The sequence below is a fragment of the Ornithorhynchus anatinus genome, chromosome X5, assembly GCF_004115215.2.
Source record: "Ornithorhynchus anatinus isolate Pmale09 chromosome X5, mOrnAna1.pri.v4, whole genome shotgun sequence".
Taxonomy (NCBI): Eukaryota; Metazoa; Chordata; class Mammalia; order Monotremata; family Ornithorhynchidae; genus Ornithorhynchus; species Ornithorhynchus anatinus.
Window position 1 is genome coordinate 62912775 of NC_041753.1, and position 22390 is coordinate 62935164.

General features: G+C 44.6%; 1 protein-coding gene across 1 annotated transcript in view; it reads right to left on the reverse strand.

Annotated features, from left to right (window-relative positions):
* The window catches only part of LOC100088891 (guanine nucleotide-binding protein subunit alpha-14), a 188051-nt gene extending 167201 nt beyond the window's left edge, over nt 1-20850 (reverse strand). The window contains exon 1 of the mRNA XM_029056338.2: nt 20598-20850. Within this exon, the coding sequence (XP_028912171.1) occupies nt 20598-20724 (127 nt within the window). The 5' untranslated portion in view covers nt 20725-20850. The remainder of the gene's footprint in view (nt 1-20597) is intronic.
* Between the last annotated feature and the right edge of the window lie 1540 nt (nt 20851-22390).

Genomic DNA, 22390 nt, shown 5'->3' on the forward strand with positions numbered 1-22390 from the left:
GTATGGGGTCATTTATCACCAGTTATCATCACGTTTAGTGCCACTGTGAAAAGACAAAAAGAGAAACATGGCAGCCCTATTAAGGGCTGCTTAACCTGATGGAATAAATAACTGTAAGATGTGTCACTATATTTTTGTCCTTCAGGGATGCCCACACATAAATGCAACTTCACTGTCAACAGCGTCACCTTCAAATATGTAGGACAGATAGATGTACATAGTGCTCAGCTGGGAGACAGGAGAGGGAAGCACTCCTTTTCCAATCTCCAACCAGAAAGGAGCCTTTCGTACAAACTTCCATGATTAAAACTATCTTATCAGACATTCCCGTTGGGAACTTCCCAAAGGATCATAGGCACATTTCAATTCAACTGGTTTACGTGGAACAAATGCAGAAGGAAAACATTATATAAAATCAGTGATAGAAGCTCCCCCTTTTGAGTACACACACCACTCTATTGTTTGGGGGACTCTTAACTTAAACTTTTCTTTGCTTGTTCAATGAGTAGTTTTTGGCTTGGAACAAGTTTCCCAGGTTAGGGAGAGAGGAAGGGACACAAAATAAACCACAGAATGACTATAAGTTGCACCGAGTATTTGTTCTTCTTGATGAAAAATATACTCACTCTCCCCCTGGCCAACTCATAAACCGGGTGGTTCCCTGAGAGTTATGGTTAGTACCTAAATAGTTTTTATACATTCGTCATCCTTAGAACATGATAAACATTTGTGACCCAAAATGTTTTTGTCTGGTCTATCCCTTTGGATTTGAAGAGACCTCCTATTCTGACACTTCCACATTATCTATAAATTTGTAAGGTAGAAATGACTTACCTTGGTTGCTTCTCTCCCGTTGCCTGGATCAGAGTCCGGCTCCAAAAGGGGGCTTCTTGTCCTTGGTGTTTGGAGGCCCGCCCTTCGGATCCCACCTCCTTCTCTCCCCTCTTTCTGGCAAGAACCTGCTGATGAGCTCAGTGTGAATAGAGAGACCAATCCCTCACTCTATTCCATGTTAGCCAGGAGGCTACAGGCGGGGACCAAGCTTCCCCAGGAGCCTCCCTTCCGTACTATGGGAAGCAGTGTCACTTGTAAAAGACCAGTGTTGTGACCATTCTGGCTTCTGAGCAGAAGTGCCAACTTTTCATTTTGAGCAAAAGGGCAGGGATTTCAATGAGCATGAGTACTGAGAGGTGATTATCCTGTGTCTACCAGAGCTTACTTAGCACAGTGCTTGGCACTGAGTAAGCACTTAAATACCACCATTATTATCATTAGGGACAGGCTTCAAAAAGCTAAGAGACCAGGAAGCCACCATTTGGGATCTTTGCAGCCCTAAGATTGGAATCTCTTAGGCCTTGTAAGAGAACTGGGCTGAGGGAGGCTGGCTAACCTCCATAGAATGGGCACTTCTGCTACTGAGGAATTCAAGCTTACCTTTAGAGCATTTTCATCATCAACATTTATTGAGCATCCATGAGGTACACAGCACTGTGATTAACGTGTACTATACTGCTGTCAAGTGTAGATTTTCATTTTCTTCTTTATATATTGTCTACCACACCTTTTATCTGTAACAACAGCATTTATTGGACACCTATTGTGCACAGAGCAATCAGTCGATCAATCAGTGGTGTATATTGAGCTCTTACTGTGTGTAAAGCACCATACTAAGCACCTGGGAGAGTACAATACACTAGAGTAGACACAAACCTTGCCCACAAGAAGCTTACAGACTACAGTATACCAAAGAAGCAAGTCACACATTCTCTGCCCACAATGAGCTTACACTCTAACAGAAGAGACAGATATAAAAATACATACAAATATAGTGATCAGAATAAATAACTGAATATACACATATACATATGCCCTGCAGATGGGTATAAATATAGAATATTTGGCTATAGGGGTGGTAGGACTCAAAATGTTGGGACTTCACCAGGGAAAGATAGCTGAAGTGGGATTAGCATGAGAAGCAGAGTGGCTCCGTGGAAAGAGCACAGGCTTGGGAGTCAGAGGACATGGGTTCTAATCCCGGCTCCACCACTTGTCAGCGGTGTGACTTTGGGCAAGTCACTTCACTGTGCCTCAGTTCCCTGATCTGTAAAACGGGGATTAAGACTGTGAGCCCCATGTGGGACAACCTGATTACCTTGTATCTACCCCAATGTTTAGAACAGTGCTTGGCCCATAGCACTTAACAAATACCATTATTATTATTAGAGAAGCAGCATGCCTTAATGGAAAGAGCCCGGGCTAGGGAGTCAGAGGACATGGGTTCTAATTTTGGCTCTGCCACTCCTCTGCTGTGTGGCCTCGGGCAAGCCACTTCATTTCTCTGTGCCTCAGTTACCTCATCTGTAAAATGGGGATTAAGACTGTGAGCCCCACGTGGGACAACCTGATTACCTTGTATCTACCCCAGCACTTAGAACAGTGCTTGGCACGTAATAAGTGCTTAACAAATGCCATTATCATCATTATTATTATTACTGTAGGAGGGTTTTGAAGTTGGGGAGGTAGTGAGCTTCAGGGCCGGGAACAGCATGAGCAAGCGGTTGGAGGAGGGCAAGGCAACAGCAAGATCCAGTTAAGAGGTGACCTTGGAAGGAACAAAAGAATGCAAATTAGGGAGTAACGAGTGAGATAAGTAGTAATAGCAGTAGAGATGAGCAGTAGAGATAAGTCAAATGAAGAGAGATGGCAGAGAGCCTTGATGCCAACAGTAAGGGTTTTCATTCATTCAATAGTATTTATTGAGCGCTTACTATGTGCAGAGCACTGTACTAAGCGCTTGGAATGAACAAGTCGGCAACAGATAGAGACAGTCCCTGCCGTTTGACGGGCTTACAGTCTAATTGGGGGAGACGGACAGACAAGAACAATGGCAATAAATAGAGTCAAGGGGAAGAATATCTCATTAAAACAATAGCAAATAAATAGAATCAATAGGTTTTCGTTTGATATGAAGGGAAATGGGCAGCCTTTAGAGGTTTATGAGGAGTGGAGAGATGTTAATGATGTTTGCCATCATAATGCCATATTTGCCATTGTTTTTATGAGATGTTCTTCCCCTTGACTCTATTTATTGCCATTGTTCTTGTCTGTCTCCCCCGATTAGACTGTAAGCCTGTCAAAGGGCAGGGACTGTCTCTATCTGTTGCCGATTTGTACATTCCAAGCGCTTAGTACAGTGCTCTGCACATAGTAAGCGCTCAATAAATACTATTGAATGAATGAATGAATGTTTCAGGAAGATGACCTGAACAGTGGTGTGGAGTCTGAACTGAAATGGGGAGAGGATAGAGGCAGAGAGACCAGAAGGAGGCTGATACAGAAGCTTAAGTGTGATACTGTCTGTGGGAAGAGGAAGGGGTGGATCCGGGAAATATTTTGGAGGAAGAATCAGCAGGATTTAGCAATGGATTGAATGTGAGAGCTGAATGACAGTGAAGGATGAGCCCAAGGTTGAGGGCTTCAGAGAGAGAGGGAATTGATGGGGATGGGAAAGTTGGGAGGAGGGGAAGATGTAGCGGGAAAGATAAGAAATGGTGTTGGGTTTGAGGACCTGGTGGGCCATCCATGTGGGATATGCTGGAAGGGAGAGAAAATGTGTGTTTAAATAGAGGTGGAAAGGGCTGGGCTAGAGAGGTGAGTGAGTCATCTGTAGAGCAATGGTACTGAAACCATGTGAATAGATGAACTTCCCAAGAGAGTGAGTGTAGAGTGAGAAAAGTAGAGAAAGTATGACCTAGTAGATAGAGCACAGGCCTGGTGGTAAGAAGCACCTGAGTTCTAATCCCGGCTCCACCCCTTCATTCAGTCATTTTTTTTTTCATTCATTCAATTGTATTTATTGAGTGCTTACTGTGTGCAGAGCATTGTACTAAGCGCTTGGGAGAGTACAAAATAACAGAAACAGACACATTCACTTGTCTGTTGTAAGACCTTGGGGAAAGTCACAACTTCTCTGGGCCTCAATTCCCTCACCTGTAAAATGGGGATTAAGACTGTAAGCCCAATGGAGGATAAGGACTGTATTCAATCTGACAAACTTGTATCTACCCCAACGCTTAGTACAGTGCATAGCACAGAGCAAGTATTTAACAAATACCATAAGGTAAAAAATAAAGGATACAGAACACGCCAGGACACCCACAATTGGAGGATGAAAAGTAGAAGAGGAATCAGTTAAAAAAAAAAAAGAAGAGTGGTTGGAGAGGTAAGAGGAGAACCAGGAGAGGAGAACCAGAACTAAGATCTGACAGCGTTTCAAAGAGGGGGAGGTAGTCACGAGTGTTGAAGTTGGCTGGGCGGTCAAGGAGGATTATAAGTAGAGCGCATTGGCCCTGGCTATGAAGAGATTGTAAGGGAGTTTAGAAAGTGCAGTTTTGAAAAAGTGGAAGGGGTGAAAACCTGATGAGATGAGAGGAGAACTGGTGGAAAGGAAATAGAAGCGGTAGATATAGACAAGCTTATGTAAGCCAGAGGTTCTTATCCTTTGGAATAACATGATAGAGTCAGAAGATGGGGAAAAGGTTTTGCATGAAACAGAATGCAAATCAGGGCTGAAAGTAAACTGAAAGCCTAAGTAGAAGTTAAGGAAAGGGAAAGCATTATCCTGAGTTAGGTTTTCACACAATGCTAAAGGTATTTGCTGATCCTCCTTGCTTTTCATAATTCACTACACTATTTGTATCTTCCCTTTTTCTCTGAAACCTTTTGGTACATAACTCCCAAGCATAGACACCTAGAGGCACAATGAGAGAAAAACCAATAAAGCAGGGAAGAAGGAAAAACCAGAACTGGTATTCTGTCCAAAAAAATCCAAGAGATTGTTCAGGGCCCCTGCTTTGTGCTCATGGGTTCAAACTAAATGTTCTACTCATCCCATCTAGAGAGGAAGCAGAGCAATTAATAATGTGTGTGGCCCACTTTGTAAATTGTAAGGCTGATCCTAGGGAGGATTGGGGTAGGGGGGTTATCCCACATTGAAAATGTCAATCGGAAGTGGACTACATGACTGAGAGAGTACTTAGTCCACCGAATTTCTCTTTCTTGCAGGCTGGAAAGACTCAAAAACTTTAACTATTCAGTCACAAACCTGAGATGCATGTGGATGGGATGTCCCTCTTCTTGCACTCCTGATATCCGGGAATGAAACTATCACTACAGCTACACAGATCGGTTTGGACTAGCAGCACAGTTCCTGACAGGTCAGGACTAGTACTGGGCCTTGGACTAGTGAAGAGTTAGGAACCAAGAAGAAGGCCAGAAACGGCTGTGAAGTAAGAGGAGAAGCTGGAGTTAATTGTTGGAGTCGTGGGGAACAGAGAGTGATTAGCTGCTGATTTGTCTATCGTATGTTCCAATCCTCTGCCTTTGCAGATGGGAAGTATTATTTAACTGATCAGGCATGAAACACGTTACAAAGGCCAATCTCCCAAAAGTCTAATAAAAGCCTTCATTAATGTTCAGCCATTACACTGGAACCATCATTCCAACTGATTTTATAACCAACTCTGTTGGCTTCTTTAAAAAATACTTGAACCTGCAAAGAGAGCTTTAAAAACGTTGTCAGCCACTTAATTTAGCAAGAGTTTCTCATCCCTATTAATCTTGTTTCCTGCTTTCACAAGAAGGGGAAAAATGGGTTTCAGTGCTCCCCACACATTTGCATCTGCCATGTTACTATTTTAATAAATATCCAGTGTCCTGGAGCTCTTTTGCTATTCCAGATGAGCGCATTCAATCTATCTGAATGGGGCTTTAAAATTATTCTGGCATTTTTTTAAAAAAAACTCAAGAAATTTTATATTTTATCCAGTTTCGGGCACTGCAGATGAGTCCATCTGAAAGATTTCATTTGGCAAGTCATCACTAGATTTTGGTTGCCAGGCTGCTGGAGACTCTTAGAAAAGTAAAATGTTTTATTGGCACTACTTTTACCATGTTGACTTGCATCTAATTTTCATCTCTACCTATGACTAAGTCAAGCAATTATTGTGCTTTAAGGAGGATTCCTACTAGGCAATTCATCACTGGAAATTGATTTTTTTTGTTGTTGTTTTAGCACAGCTCTTCTTCAAACTACCTCATGCTACCACAGCTGGAAAGGATTGCTGAGCTTGATTCTTCCATTCAGGAACTGGAGGTTGTGTGAGGCAAAGATGCTATAAGTGAAAACTTAGTGATGATAAACATGTGTTTTTCCAACCCCTTTGTGACATACAGTTCCACAGAGGAGAATTTAAGAGGTCTCTCACAATAGAGGAGAATCAAGCTCTTTGCCTTGAACATCTCTGACATCTTAAAAAAAAAAACCACCCTCTGTCCAGTCATCGAAGCTTGCAGATTAAATCTTACACCAGACCCACACTTTGGATTCACCCACTTTTCTGAACTGAGCCCACTTTCGCAGAAGCTATACATGAAACTTAACACTTTTCTTAGCTTTCTTTCGCCTTCGGCCTCCTGCAAATTGGTTCATCTCAATGTGTTTAAGAATTCCTTCTGTCAGCTACCAAGGTGCTTCAAGGCACTGTGAGATCTCACAGAAATCAATGACTTTTCATTCAGTCAACAAGGCACCATTCAGGACAAGTGACCGAGCCAATCCGTTTTTGGAGGCACAGAAAGAAAACACCCCGCATAAAGGTCAGCAGTTCAATGGAAAGCCAGTTATCTGAACTAATTGGGATGGAGGCGATTTCAGATAGCGAAAACCTAATTTTGTTTGGCTTCCTCAGACAGGCATGAACCCAATTGTACTTGGTTATCTGGCATTTTTGTCTTCATTATCCAAATTAACCTCGGTTCCTATATCCAGTTGGTTTGGTTAACCAACAATCAGATCATCAGATTTCCACTGTAGTTACCTTGAAAGAGATTATAGGCAGGATCTATGGCAATGGCTGACGACAGCTTGGTTGTGTTTTTTTTTATTATTATTGCCGGTCACCTTTCCAATAATTTCTTACCCTTGATTTCAACATTTATTGAATGAACAACATGCCGAGGGCAGTTCAGTACGTAATGAATAGTTTTAAAAGGCTTTCAACCTAATTAGGGAAGAGAAGGGGAAATACAGAAGATATCATTTTAATGAAAAATTTATGGGTGCTATCTCGATCAGGCTGGAAAGGAGAATATAATGACTAAACCGGAAAAAGAATATCAATTGATGAATTGTCAGTGCCAAGAAAATCCCAGCTCCATGGAACCTATGGCTTTTGGGAAAAAGAAAAGTCCATGCAGCTCTTCGCAGAAAGGTTTGTAGGGGTAACTTTGCCAGGAGTTTTAATCTAAGAGTAAAATTTGAGAGTGCATCTATCTCCAAAACACTGGTGCCCTGCTTTAGTGTGTCCCCACCATCTGAACCAAGAGAAGCACTTGGAGCGAGGGCCCAGTCAAAGGAGCGTCTGGCTCTTCTTGACTGCTCCATCCTCAAATCTATTAGAATGAAAGTTGCAGAGTGGTTCACCATGCTCCAGTCTGAGGTAAGCTCTCAGTAACTGATGGATGTCAATTTAGTTTTTAGACTTAGAAAAAATGCCAGTGATCACCAAAATGCTTCTGGGAACACACACAAAGACGAAGAGATTAATCAAACAACAAATCAGGCTGTCTTTCCCTTACCTACAGGATGTCCAAAATACACAGGCAAAAACCACCTTCACAGAATGTCTCAACTTAAGCCCTAGAGATCAAAAATAGAGGTTCTGCCTGACTCAAGAGATGAAAGGAAGAAAATTACAAGATGACAGAGGGTGTGGGCCCTTCCCGAAAACACCATTTAGCAGCACTATACGCGTGTTGCTTTAGCACAAGTATAGCAAAACTGTAAGTCTTGTGAGAGGATCCGTCCGTAAGTTCATATGAAAGATGTGGGAGCAGTCAAAATACTGCCATTCTTCACAGTTTGGGCAGGAGGTCATAAGTCTGTAACCTCCTTTTTCTTTCCACTAAGTGAAAAGGATAAGCTCTCTCTCCCACCCTACAATACCTTGCTCCTTTCCCACTTCAACCCAGTCTGCAGACTTTGCTACTCTAGATTTAAGCATCTAGAGGGCAGGGATCATGTCTACCAATTCTATGTACATTCACAAGTTCTTAATACAGTACTCCGCACGCAGTAAATGCTCAATAAATACCATTGGTTAATGCCAACCTACTCACTCTATCTCATTCTCTTCTCTCTCACCATCGACCCCTTATTCATGCCCTTCTTCCTGCTTGGAACTCCTTCGCACTTCATATCTGACAGCCCCCAACTCTTCCCGTCTTCAAAGCCCTCCTAAAGTCTCATCTCCTCCATGAAGCCTTCCCTGACTAATCTCTCATCTCCCTGTCTCCACCGGAAGGTGAAATGTATTTAACTATGTGATTTCTTTCAGAAGCTACTTATTTAACTTAAACTAGGAATAGTTATTTTGGTAGAGAGAAATAACGGAAGAGGGAGTTGAATGACTTCACTGTCTCATTAATAGAGTCCCCCTGGTTGTATGGGGTCACGCTGAGAAGCAGTGTGGCCTAATGGATAGAGCATGAGCTGGGAGTTCTAATCCCGGCTCTGCCACATGTCTGCTGTGTGACAATGGGCACGTCATTTCACTTCTCTGTGCCTCAGTTACCTCATATGTAAAATGGGGATTAAGAGTGTGAGCCTCATGTGGGACAGGGACTGTGTCCAACCTGATTAACTTGTATTTACTCAGTGCTTAGAACAGTGCTTGGAACATAGTAATCACTTAACAAAAACCATAATTATTATTATAACATCCAGTCCAAGGAAGATATCAGATTGTGAACTCAGATGGGTTGGTTTCTCAATGACAGTGACCCCTACCAGCTTCTCTAAACTGAAACCATAACGGTCAAGTAAGAATAAAGGGATAGTGGGGAGGGGGGTGAAATCTTCACCTAGGTGCAGTAGTTGATGTCAATAAGAAACAAGGAAAGTGTGTGAGGATTTCACGTTTAAGCCACCAAAAAGAATGGTGGCTTTTTATTTCACCAAAAACATTCTGGGAACATAGTAAGCACTTAATAAATGCCATAATTATTTTTATTAAGGCCACCTGTCAGCTTATTCCAGAACATACTATATGTAACCAAAGCTCTTCAGAGATACAGAGTCAAAGACTGCCTCTGAAGCTGGCTAGTTCAAAGGTATATTGATAATGAGGCACTGATAAACCAAGATGTTAAAAATAGGAAGGTGAATGCTAATTAGGAGATTGACAGACTGAATGTGGATTCGCCATGGTATCAGGTAAAGCAATAGGGCTTATAGAATGATAGCCACGTCCAATCTCTTAGAAAACTGTGAGATTTTGACCTGCCATGGTCATAACATTCAATTCTCTAAGCAATTTCATTATGGCACTTATTCATCAAATGACCAAACAGTTCCTGGAGCTCAGTCATTTGAAAAAAAAAGATTGACTGCATACTAATGCTGCTAGGCTACAAATGTGTAAGTATGGATAGCCCCGTGATACCTAAACAGATTCTGTATGATGATAAGTCAAAATGGGAAAAGTCATGGGCAAGAGAAACACTACAAAGACTCACTAAAGACGATTCTCAAGGCTGGTCAGGGACTGACCAAGGCCAGAGCAGACAGACTAACTTGGCATGCAGAGATGGGATGATTTATTTTGAGCAAACCTGTCAAGCAACAGATCAGCCGAAGAAGCAGAACCAAGTCTTACAAGCATATCACAGCATACTCTCTTTTTCTCCTCCACCCTTTAGAATTCACCTGAGAAACAAGCATTGGCATACAATGAATGTTTGAGCTCTCCCAAATGACTAGAAATGCAGAGTCAAAAACAGTAACTTCTAGATAGAGAGGTGACAGTCACTCTTAATGGAAATCTATAGAACAGATCCATCCATTTAACTCTCTCCACTGACCTCCACCAAACTACAGAGGACCCCGTGATTGCATTTACTTTATAGACGATGAGATGCTATTTACGGGAAAGGTAATCTTTGAATTAGGACAACTAAACTGCTACTGAACAAAGCATTCCTGGTTCACATTGCACCTGTTTAGGAATCATCAGTCTCACACAAAGTTATAAAGGATTGTCTCTTACTGGCAGCTGCAGGAGTTTCAGGAACTTGGGCTGTCCATGATGCTCTCTTAAAATATTTTCCTAAAAACATCCTCTATTTTTATTCTAGATATTAATAATCCATACTTGGAGGAGCTTCTGGTCTTGGCAAAGAGAACTGCCTTAATTCAAGGTAACATGAACTGTTCAAATATCAGCTGATGGAACAACCTTGCCGTTTATTTAAAATTCAATTAAATGGCCTGAATTGAAGTTCACCAAATGACAGAAGGATGAACAGGTTTCAAACCCTAAGATAAGCATGAAAATTCAAACCATAAGATAAGCATGAAAATACTCTAAGGATCTCTTTATAGAAAGAAATATACATTCCTGAAGAGTATTAAAGAGCTCAAGACATTTCAGCCCAAAGTCAACATTTGTGTATAAAGTGTGGTTCATGATAGAAAATTTAAAGCAGGCCACTGTCAGCATTTTGTTTGTTTTTTGATATTCAGTTTAGAGTCAATGGGATTATTTCTGTCGGATTGTGTTAAACAAATTTAGTCGGCCTCCTAAAATAAACAATGTATTTTCCAATTTCTAACACACAGGCTGAACAAGTCCTCTAAGGAATGCCCCCTCCTTTTAAATTGAGCAAATTACTTTAATGGAAGCTTACTGAAGCCCACAAATCTCCTAACATATTTAAAGAGAAAAACAGAATGTTAGTAGAGAAACATAATATGGAGCCATGCTGTTCTTCAGCCCTCTGCAGTAAGTACAGTCACTAGCTACCAAAAGGAGATGGACAATCCGTCTCCCCTTTGAAGCAACTGAAAGTGAATTTTCCAGCCTCTGCCTTCCTCTCTACCCACCGAAGATACCAGATCCAACATCCTGTGAGATTTCCCTCCCTCCCCTCTCCCATCAGTGAAAACACTGCACAAAACCATAGACTCGAATCAATTAATGGTTTATATATTGGGCATATAGTGAGTGCAAAGCATTATACTAAGCACTTGAGAAAGTTCAACAGAAAGAAGACATATGATCACTGCCCAAAAGGAGCATGCAATTTAAACTGATTTTTAATGAAAGCAGATACTGCTCAAGAAGGCCAATTGGCAGAATGGAAGGGATTCCCAACTCAAGAAGAACTCAAGAAAAGCATCGTGGCCTAGTGGAAAGAGCATGGGCCAGGGAGTCAGAAGGACCTGGATTCTAGTCCCGGCTCTGCCACCTGTCTACTGTGTGACCTCGGACAAGTCACTTCACTTCTCTGTGTCTCCGTTACCTCATCTGTCAAATGGGGATTAAGACTGTGAGCCCCATGTAGGACAGGGACTGTGTCCAACCCGATTTGCTTGTATCCACCCCAGTGCTTAGCACCGTAACTGACACACAGGAAGTGTGTAACAAATACTACAATTATTATTATTATTGTAATTATTCTGGGAAGAACCTTTTCAGGACCACCTCCTCCTCGGTTCAGCCAGCCTCTTGCTCTCCTGGGATAAGGCAGGGGTGTCACTTCTAGTTGCTATCTCACAGCTCCTGGTTCCCCCTTTAAAAGGAAAAGCCTAGCTGATAGCAGCCAGGAAAGTGTGTCAGATAGCCATCATGTCAAAAATTATTTTCCTTACCTTCTCCTACGTCTCCAGAATGTAAATGCCGGTTGCAAGTTAGATGGCAGGCAGGTGTGACACTTAGCATACTTGATAACCACTGGACCAAGCTAGCATACCCTCAAGGTTGATTCCTGTATCTCTGGAACAAATCAGTCCACCTTAAACTTTAATAAAATGATCATTTGAAATCATCTCAGATTAATCCATCAAGGGTACTGATTGAGCGTTTACTCTGTGGAGAGCACTGTAAGGGGTGACTAACCTACGGAATCAACGGGGGAAGAAAATGTCCCTCCACTGTGTTAAGGCAGAAATCTGCCATCAGTAGCAAAGTGAAAGAGTAAGACCCCAAACAGTGAATACCCAGCATCTTCTTCCTTTAAACCAATAAGACCATAGTATGGTAGTAGCAAGAAAAAGGAAGGTCCTATCAAGCACAAAGGTATAACAAATTAAATTCACTATATCTAAATCAATGAAATCTCAGAGAAGCAAGCCATTTTTCTTACTTTTTGTCACTGTCTCTTGCCTTTTTTTTGATGGGGGTTTTTCTCTTTGTATTATCAGGTATGTGTATGTGTTCCCTTAGTGCTTTTTTATGCTACTTGTTAAACGCTTACTTTGTGCCAGACACTGTAATAAGTGCTGAGATGGACACAAGCTAATGAGGTCGGACACAGCCCTTCTCACATGGGGCTCTCGATGTAAGTAGGAGGGAGAATGGCAATCCCCATTTTGCAGATGAGGAAACAGGCACAGAGAAGTTAAGTGATTTGCCCAAGGTCACACAGCAGAGCCCAGATTAGAAGCCCGGTTATCTGATTTCCAGGCCCATACTCATTCCATTAGATCAATACTGCTTCTGATTCCCGCTTTACACACTACTCCTCAGTTCTCTTCATTTCTACCCCCTTCACTCATGTTTTCCCTAGTGGTACAGTGGATCTTGGAATCCTAATTCAAACAAGCTTGCCAGAACTAATTGCCAGAGAGGTTTAGTCTTCATGGCTCATCTAGGACTGGCCCAGTCGGATGTCTTTATTACCCACGAGGAATTGGGCTGGGATTTCCAACCATCCTACTTACAGCAGCTGTTAAAAATTTAACCATGTGCAGAAATAAAATTCAAACCACTTGCCCTATGCACTGAGAGCCCCTTTGCTCCATCAGCAATCTCTCCAAGTCAATCTGTCTCCTGCAGCCTCCTTAACTGAGTAAGAAAGACCTCCTCCCACCCCCCACCCCCAGTAACTGAGGTGTCCATACATGCTTCCTTATTTGGTTGGCACAGAATAGGAGTACAGCCACTATTCAATCTATTCACTTTCTTAAAGAAGTGAAAGTCAGCAACAAGTCAAAAGGAGGTTGAAGAGGAAGAGTGAGACACCTACAAGTTTCTCTCAAATCCCTAGGAACATAGCTGAGAAATGGTCTAATAGTCTTGCTTTTTCCTCATGCAATTAGCTGTACTGTGGGACTACTCAGTTTAGACAGAACATTGGGCTGGAGAGGTCATCGTAGTAGTCATAGCAATAGCATTTATTAAGCACTTACTGTGTGCAGAGCACTGTGCTAAGCTCAGCTCTGAGCCAGGAGTGTAATTTATTATGGTCTCAGGGAGCCAGTGCTATTGGTTCAGCTTTGCTGAGGATTCATTTTTAAACCCTGGGCCGACCGTTTCGCCTCCCTGTGCCAACCTTTTTGGCCCTTACCTACCTTCTGTGCATGTGGAGAATGAAATGTGTGTAAAGGGCTCTGCATGCCTTGGAAGAAAGATGCAGTATAAATTCAAGGAACTTGGTAGTAGCAGTGCTGCCTTCCTTGAAGTGCATCAATTGATCAATTGTATTTGAGCATTTACTGTGTGCAGAGCACTGTACTAAGCACTTGAGACAGTAAAATACAATAGAGTTGGTAGACACGATCCCTAGCCTCAAGGAGCATAAAATCAAATTATTCCTTTAATCGATTGTATTTATTGAGCACTTACTGTGTGCTGGCCACCGTAATAGGCACAGGGTAGGCACATTCCCTGCCCATGGTGAGCTTACTTGACTGTATTTTCCCCTGGGTTCTGACCACTTATAATCTTCTGACTTTTCTCAGTTTCTAGTCTCCATCCTTTTCTGAACATACACTATTTTTCTGGTTTATCTCTCTCTATTACTTTTTCTTCCCTTCAAGTCTGCCATTTGATGAACTAAGATGCCATATGTAAACCAAAACTCACAAACTTACTTCACTTTCTCCTCCTTTCTTTCCTTCCTTCTCTCTCTCTTTCTCTCTCTCTCCTGAAAGTTTCTGTTTTCATATCTCTTCTGCTTTAACGTTAATATTACAACTGATAAAATTCTGCTACAAAAATTTTTTGCCAGTGTCCAGACTACGTATCTGAATGTGGACCCAGCTTCTTGAAACCCTACCTCCCATTACACTATTTTTAATGGTATTTTAAAGATCATTAAAAACCAGCTTGTTTCACCTTCCTGGCCTGCTATATATAGTCATTCCTGGAAGATCCTTCCAGTCCTGTGATTCTACTCCTCAACACCTCTATACTAACTATCCATATCTTTCTTTTCCCCTTAAGCATTTTGATCTCCCCCAGCCCCCAAACACTTATTTATATATATCTCCATCTGCAACTTATTTTAATGTCTGTCCGCGCTGCGGTCTGTAAGCTCCTTGTGGGCAGGGATTGTCTATACCTACTCTTTTGTATTGTACTCTTCCAGGTATTCAGTATAGTGCTCTTCCCACAGTAAGCACTCAATAGTTTTGACTGATTCTTTATCCCCACTCCCATTTTCCATCAAAGCTCACTGCTAAATCATCATTTCTTCACTGTACCCACGAACAAATTCCTAATGTTATTTTCATCTAGTTTAGGGCTCTCCAATTATTTTTAGGTATATACCCCTTCAATCTCGAGCTTCTAGTGGAAAGAGCAGAGTTCTAGGAGTCAGGAGACCTGGATTCTAATCCCGATGCTGCTACTTGCCTGTCGTGTGATCTTGGGCACATCACTTACCTTCAGTTTTCTCTTCGGCAAAATGGTGATAAGATACCTGTTCTCCCTCCCCATTAGACGGTGAGTCCCATGTAAGACAAGGACTGCGTCTGATCTGATTATATCTACCCTAGTGCTTACCATAGTGTTTGGGACTTGGTAAGTCTTTAACAAATACTGTATTATCATTTTTATTCACCTGAGTCTCTTCTATTCTATACTCTGCTGCCCAGATTATCTTCCTAAAATGCTATTCAGAATGCATCCTTCCCATCTCAAAAACCTCCAAAGTTCAGCCCCCTCCACATCAAACTCCTGACAATTGTCTTTAAGGTTCTCTATCAGATCTCTCCAACTTACCTTTCCGCTCTGTCCTTCATTCACCCATTCACTATTTCTGCAGGTTCTTGATTCTGAAGCCTCAGGGCCAACGCTATCCGTTGTTTCTGATGGGAGATTCTATCCACATCCAGCTGGTATTTATTGAGCACCTATTATATATGGGGAACTGTGTACTAGGCCCTGGGAAGAGCACAGTAAAAATAAAAAATATGGTCCTTTGACACAGAGGATCTTACAGTCGAATGTGGGGAGACACACAGACATAAATCATATACAGTGGGAACAAGAGGGTGAAATATAGGCACAGTTGGTAGTAGCAAGAGTATGGATAAATTAATTAATAAATAGTGTTTGTAAATCAGTGTATACCTAAGGGAGGCTATTGGGATTACTCAACCTGGGTTATGGTATTTGGGGAATGACTCCTGGAAGAGGTGGGTTTTCAGAAAGGTTTGAAGAGGGATATGGGGTGTGATGACTCTGAAGGGAGCAAAATGTAAGAAGGGAATATCTGGTGGAGGAACTTGAAGGCTGCCTTACAATGATCAGAATTGTTTGAGACAGAGTCATATAGATAACCATGGGAAGAATTTGCCAAAGTGATACGTTGAGAATGGCATTTGAGAAAGATGATCTGGGCAGCGGAGTGAAAAGGTGGGAGGATGGAGGCACGGGAGATAAGCGAGGAGGTTGATGCGACAGTCTAGTAGGGAGAGGTCAAGAGCAGGGAAGCGGTCCTAAGCGTAGAAAGGAAGGGGCAGAGCCAGGAAACATTGCGGAGCAGAAACTAGCAGGATTTAGCAACAGGGTGAAGGTGAGAATTGAAATACAGCAAGGCGTTGAGGATGAGACCAAGGTGGTGTTGCCGACCGCTGGGCAAGTAAGGAGTGAGTTTGCAGCAGGGGAAGATGTAAAGTTCAGTTTGAGACAGTTTGAAATGCCAGTAGGACATCCCTGAAGAGGTATTCTGGAGGCTAGAGGAAATGTGAGGTTGTAAAGCAGATGAGACCTCTGGGCTGGTGAAGAGAGTCATCCATAGTTGAAACTAATGTGAGCAGTTGAGCTCCCTGTCACAGTGAGTATAGAGTGAGGGGACTAAGGAGCCCAGAACAAAGCCTGGCTGCACATTCAATTAGGGACTGGGAGGGGGAAGGAGAGACAGCGAGAGAGACTGAAACCGAGGTCAGATAGTGTTTCTAGCAGAAGGGAGTCATCAACAGGTGCCAAAGGCAGCTGAGAGGTCAAGATGGATTAGAGCCCACTAGATCCATTTAAGAGGAAGTTATTGGAGCTCTTTTCCACCTACACTCCATCTTGCACTCTTTGTTCCTCTCAACTAGCCTTCTACCTGTACCTTTCTCTTGACTTTCCCATCTCTAACCCATTGAACACACCTATCCCTTTGGGTGGAACTCCCTCCCACCTCAATTCTGCTAAGCTACATCCTTCCTCCTTTCAAAAAAGGCACTTCTTCCAGAAGGTGTGTCACATCCCCTTCAGCCACCCTTATCATTTGATTATATCAATTTATTCCATGTAATTTTTTTGGTTTTTGTTTGTACTAATACCTACTTAACCTTTTGTTTCCTTTATACACACGCAATTTGTGTTTGCCTCTCTCCAGTAATTTCTAAACTTCTTGAGGGCAGGAACCATATGCTCTATATTTCTGTACTCCCAATAACTTAGTATGGTGTTTGGCACATGTGAGCATATAAATTAAAGTAAATTAAAATACAAACATATACTTGTAGGTATGCATAAAAATAATAATAGTAATTATAGTATTTAAGGGTTTACTGTGTGTCAAGCACTGGGGTAGATACATGATCATCAGTTCCCATCTGGGGCTCACAGTCAAAGCAGGAGGAAGAACAGGTATTAAATCCCCATTTTACAGCTGAGGAAACTGAGGTACAGAGAAGTAAAGTGACTTGCCCAAGGTCACACAGCAGACAAGTTGCAGAGCCAGTATTAGAACCCAGGTTCTTTGACTTCCAGGTCGGTGCTCTTTCCATGAAGCCATGCTGCTTCCCTATAGCTGTCCTTCCTACTCAAAGACATCGCTGATGGTGAAATTCACCCATGTTTGTGTGCGTGCCTGAAAAGGTCAGTGAGAGACTCTTCATGCAATCATGTTGTGCACACGTAAAGGCTGACCCTTGTGGTATTGTCATGTTTCCTTGTAGAGCCTGGTGCTGTTTTCCTTTTTACCTTTTTGTTTCCTGATTCTTATGGAGCTTCTGCTCTAAACAGAACCACTCCTTTCCTGATTGCAGAGTACCAGGCATCTATGACAATCAACTCCCAGTTTTGATGCAGACCTGTCTGAGATTTTATTTTGATGAATCCTATTTGCTGCATAGAGTACATACTCAAATACTGAGGAGGGAGAGGACGCCCCCTCCCACACACACACACACCTAGCATCCCCTCATATCCCTCCCACCCTAACTCTCTCTCTCACACGAACACACACACACCACATCCTCTAAAACAAGAGCCAAAGGAATAGAGCAGCAGCAGCAGCCAGAGCAGAGAAGAAGAGAAACTGCTCTCGCCACTGCACCTTTCCAGCAGAGGTTGTTCTTCCAGGGATGTGAGGGCTGCTTCTTGCTATGCTACTGAAAGACATGATCTTTGGGGGAACGGGCATGGGTACACTAGCGGGGACAATGCCTCTTCTCACTGCTCTTGATACCCACTGTCCTGCCTTTTGTTGGATTCCCAGATGAGGTGAGAAGCAGCTGGATATTTGTAGAAACCGCTGCCTCCCTGACCACTATAATACTGACTGCCTAACCCACACCCTCCGTCACTGAAGACCTCTGGTGGAAAAGCTGAAAACCCATTGATCTATGCTTCAATATCCCTCTCTTGCCCTTTAAAGAAAATGGGGGGAGAGGGGAGGAAGGATGTTTAGAAAGTATGCTCTTGTTAGCTTATCTTTTCTACCTCTACAGCTTGGCTCTTCATAATAATCCCATCTACCTACTTGGATTTGGTAATGAAATAACATGTCCCCTATGCTTTATCTTTAGCGCTGAACTCGGGGCTGGCTTTCTGTTTGGTCAGACATCTGTACATGAAAGGTATAGCATAAAATGTTCGCTAGAATACAAATATGAAATACAGCTATCATTATAGATGAGAACAAGAGCATTTCCTGCCACAAGTGTGTAGGAAAAATCGAAAGTAAGAGATAGATGTCTATTTGTCCTGGCAAATCCAAGCACATTCTAGGGACTGGACAGCCAATTCTTACTTTCAAATAATTGGATGATCTTTAGAGGAACACCGGGTTTATGCCCACCACCACCCCAACCTGACACTCAACATATCCTTATTTAACCTAAAGCTGAAGCTAAGATCAACTAATAACATCTACCAATGACCCCTGGGACTGAAAATATTAAGACAAGTGGAAACGAGGGAGTAAACTACAAGTTTGTTGATTAGCCTCTAAAATATAGGCAGGGGTGCTCCTTCATGAGTTTTATAGCATTAGTTTTAACCAGAAAAAATGTTTTTCTGGTTTCACTTCCTTAACCAGACTAATAAATGAGGGAGAGGAGCTCTACTTTTTTTTTTCTTTTTCCATTTAATGCAATTGCCTTTTCAGCCCGTCTCTTCCCAAGCTAACCTGAAAAATAGATGTCAAGATGTTAGCAGAGGATCTTTTTATTCAACTTTTTCCCCATTTCCAGGATCCAATGAAGAGCATCCTTTCCTAGCTCGACTCCTTTATTTTTCTCAATCACTTTGATAGTATCATACTGACAACCTGCAATCAAGTGTTTGAACTTGGCTACAGTTTTCATGTTTCGGCACCGGACGCTAACCCGTGCTCTATGAAGAACCACCTGGCGATGTCATTAATTCCCAAATGAAGCATTTTCATGTACTTCTTTAAGGAAACAGCACTCTTCTTCCTGTGATGGAAGAGGAGCTGCTTTTCAGTTTACCGACTAAGCAGCTGTCACGGCTCATACCTTTACCACCACGCAGCTTGATACAGATGGAGAATGGAGTCGACGTGAGAAGGAAAGTCTGATAGGAAACGAAGCTTTAGGATAGCAAGAGCTTTGGCAAAGGTTGCAATTTTAGAGGATACGCTTAAGTTGGCCCATGCCTAAGACGTTCTAGATCATCTCTGTGCAAGCACCAACATTTACATGCCTATTCTAAAGGCAAGATAATATCCAGCAGTTTTTCGGTCTGAAAGGCTCGCCCCATTCATCGCCTCAACGGGACTGATGACTTTTCAAACTAGTCAGGGGAAGGAAAAAAAATTGCAAACAATCATGTTAACAAATATCTTAGCTTTGCCCCCATCGAGAATGGCCGTCTGTCTTTCAGGATGAAGCTTTCCTGGGGCGGGGTTGTTAAATGCGGGTGCAGATAGGGACCAGCAAGGAGACTCGATCCTACAGGAAGCTAGAAAACAGACATAGACCAAGCGTCCAAAATAGGAATCTGTGTTGCGGCTGACATTCTTGTCCTGTGGTCTCTGCAGGTGGAAAGCGATGCTAAAACAAACACAATTAAGTTCTAGGTTTGGACATTCATCAATTCAAACAGAACGATATTTTCCAAGTTGGGGAGAGGGTACCGCACGCGTGAACAGGTGCCGGCATAGACCGTAAGCCAGATGTGGGCAGGAAACGTGTCTGTTGCACTCTCCCAAGCGCTTAGTACAGTGCTCTGCACGCGGTAAGCGCTCAATAAATACAGTTGACTGGCGAGGAAGAGGTGGGTGGGTGGGCATTATCCACTAGCCGAGACGAAACAAATCCCAAGATTGCTTCCACAAAACTCCCCGTTCTAGATGACGGGAGCCCCTTACGATGTCCCGAAAAGGCTGAACGGGCACTTGATGGAGGCCGACCGGACCTCCCAATTCGGGAACTGCCCAGACGGAGCGAGAGTTCTAATTCGGGTCTCCAAAGACTCCTTAGAGCTGAGAAGTAGCCCCTTCGGGTGCCCCTCTCTAGAAGGGGGTGACGACCCGGACAGAGGGAGGTCAGAGGGTCCAGATTTGGGGGGACGGAGGGGCGCTCAGGAGGAGAACCCAGAGGCTCCAAGAATTCCCTCTTGCGCCCATCCGAGAAGGGTCTGGGCAACACATGAGGGATGTGGGTGCGCTTCGGGGCGGGGAACTGAAGGTGCTCTCTCCGGACTGGAAACAGTTCGTCTCGGGGACCCCCGGGCGGGTTTAGGACTGGGGAGGTGAGGGTCACCCCTGCCACCCCTAGACAGATCTCTGTCCCCCACCTCGGCGGAGTCAGCGTCCCCTGAAACACACACACAAGACTTCGGGAGCCTCCCGAGCTGTCGCCGAGCGCGCTAAAGCGGCACCGCTCAAAGTTTCCAAAGAATCGCTCCGAGATCCCAGGGAGGGGATCTCCGGCCCCTGTCTTTGGGCGGCCCGGGATCCTTCCAGTCGGGGGACAAGCGGGGAAGGTGTGTGTGTGTGTGCGGGATGGGGAGGAAGAGGCGAGAGGGGACGGGGATGCGGAAGGGGGAGGGAGCGGAGGGGCGATCGCTTACCGAGCAGCAGCAGCTTGAGCTCCCGGCGCGCATCCCGCTTGTCCCTGCGGAGCTGCTTCTCGATCTCGGCGCTGATGCGCTGCGACTCCCTCTCCTCGGCCGACAGGCAGCAGCAACAGCTCGCCATCGCGCCGCCGCCTCACCCGGCCCGGCTGCGGAGGGAAGCGGCAGAAGTCGAGATGTCGACGGAAAGTCAGGGTCCGGAGCCACCGACTTGACGCGGTGCGGTCCGCTGGCGCTCTGCCTCTAAGTACCGCGGCGCGCTCGGGCCGGGAAGAGGTAACGGCCGGGGGGGCGGGGGCGCGAAGGGGAGGGGACGGAGGGAGGGGAGACGAGGGAGGGGAGGGGACGGAGCGCCGCCTCACCCTGTTGCTTTCCTCGGGGGGGAGCGTGGGGCTGGGGGCGGCGGGACCGGGGAGGGGGAAGGAGAAGGAAGCGGGGGCGGAGGCGGAGCGTCCCGTCCTCCCTGGCACAGGACGGGCCCCCGCCCCCAGGGAAATGCTGGGGGGTGGGGTGGGGTGAGAGCCTCCGCACCTGTTCCTTCGCGGGAGCCTCTGGCTCGGGAGCCGCGACTGCCTGCCCTTTCCCCCCCTAGCCTTGGCCAGAGGCGGAGCCGCCAGGTGAAATGAGCGTCAGCGATCCCCCTCTTCCCCCCGAGCTTCTGCCCCGTCCCACCACCCAGGTCTCTAGGCTCGGGAGCTGGGGGGGGGGGGGGGGGGGGGGGTCCTCTGCCCTCGCCCGCTCGGCGCAGGTTCGGGTCCAGCCCCCATCACATCAGCCCTCTGTTGACCTTTTTCCCAGAAGGAGGAGATGGAAAACGGAAAGATGTTTTGTATATGCTAATCTGTAGGAAAGGTTGGCACGGATCTCGGCACTCCAAGCCGGCTACCTGGACCGACCCCAGGCCAGGTGCCTGGCAGCCCCTGCCCGTTGAAGGAGTGAGCCCGCCAACCACTCCCGCCCAGGTTCACATTCGGTGCGCTGCAGCTGCGGCAGCGCGCTTTAAACTTCCGACACTTCCCCCACGCCCGTCTTTGAAAATACCTTTCGCCCGAAGCGGACGTGCAAGCCAAAGAGGCACGACCCCACTTCACCAGAAGATGGTAGAGATGGGCATTTGAAGAAAGGATCCCTTTCCCTGACAGCTCTACGTCTACATTTTCTCTTCAGAGCATTGAGTCGACGTCTGCGATGTTAACGTTTCCGGGCAGCGGCCAGTTAGCGCAAACCAGGCCAATTTAGAACAGGTGAACTGCCGTTTTAAATGAGTGCCGTGGCGGTGCCTCAAGTACCCCGAACAGGAGCTGGGTTCGGTGAAATGAATTTTTTTTTTAAAAAAAAACTTAATGCGGCATAAAAATCTGGTGGTATGGACTTGTTTCCTTATGGTCCGTCACCTAGCCCTGCGCTAAAAACACTTGATGCATATACATTAAGTATTCGTCGTGGCCCTTTTCCGATCGATGCTGCTATTTTGTACTTTCCCAAGCGCTTAGTGCAGTGCTCTGTACACAGTAAACATTCAATAAGTGCGATCGATTTCTTCTTCCAATAAGAGGAATGGCTTGATGGGAACGGTGACCCTTTCGGGCATAAGGTGATCAGCTCGGACACAGTCCCCGTCCCAGTTGGAGCTCACGGCCTAAGGGGGAGGAAGAAGAAGAGGTATTTCCTCCCCATTTTACGGCTGAAGAAAATGAGGCACACAGAGGTCCAGTGATTTACCTAAGGTCACCCAGCAGGCAGGAGGGTGGAGCCAGGATTAGGAGTAGCATTAGAACATCTAAAATGGG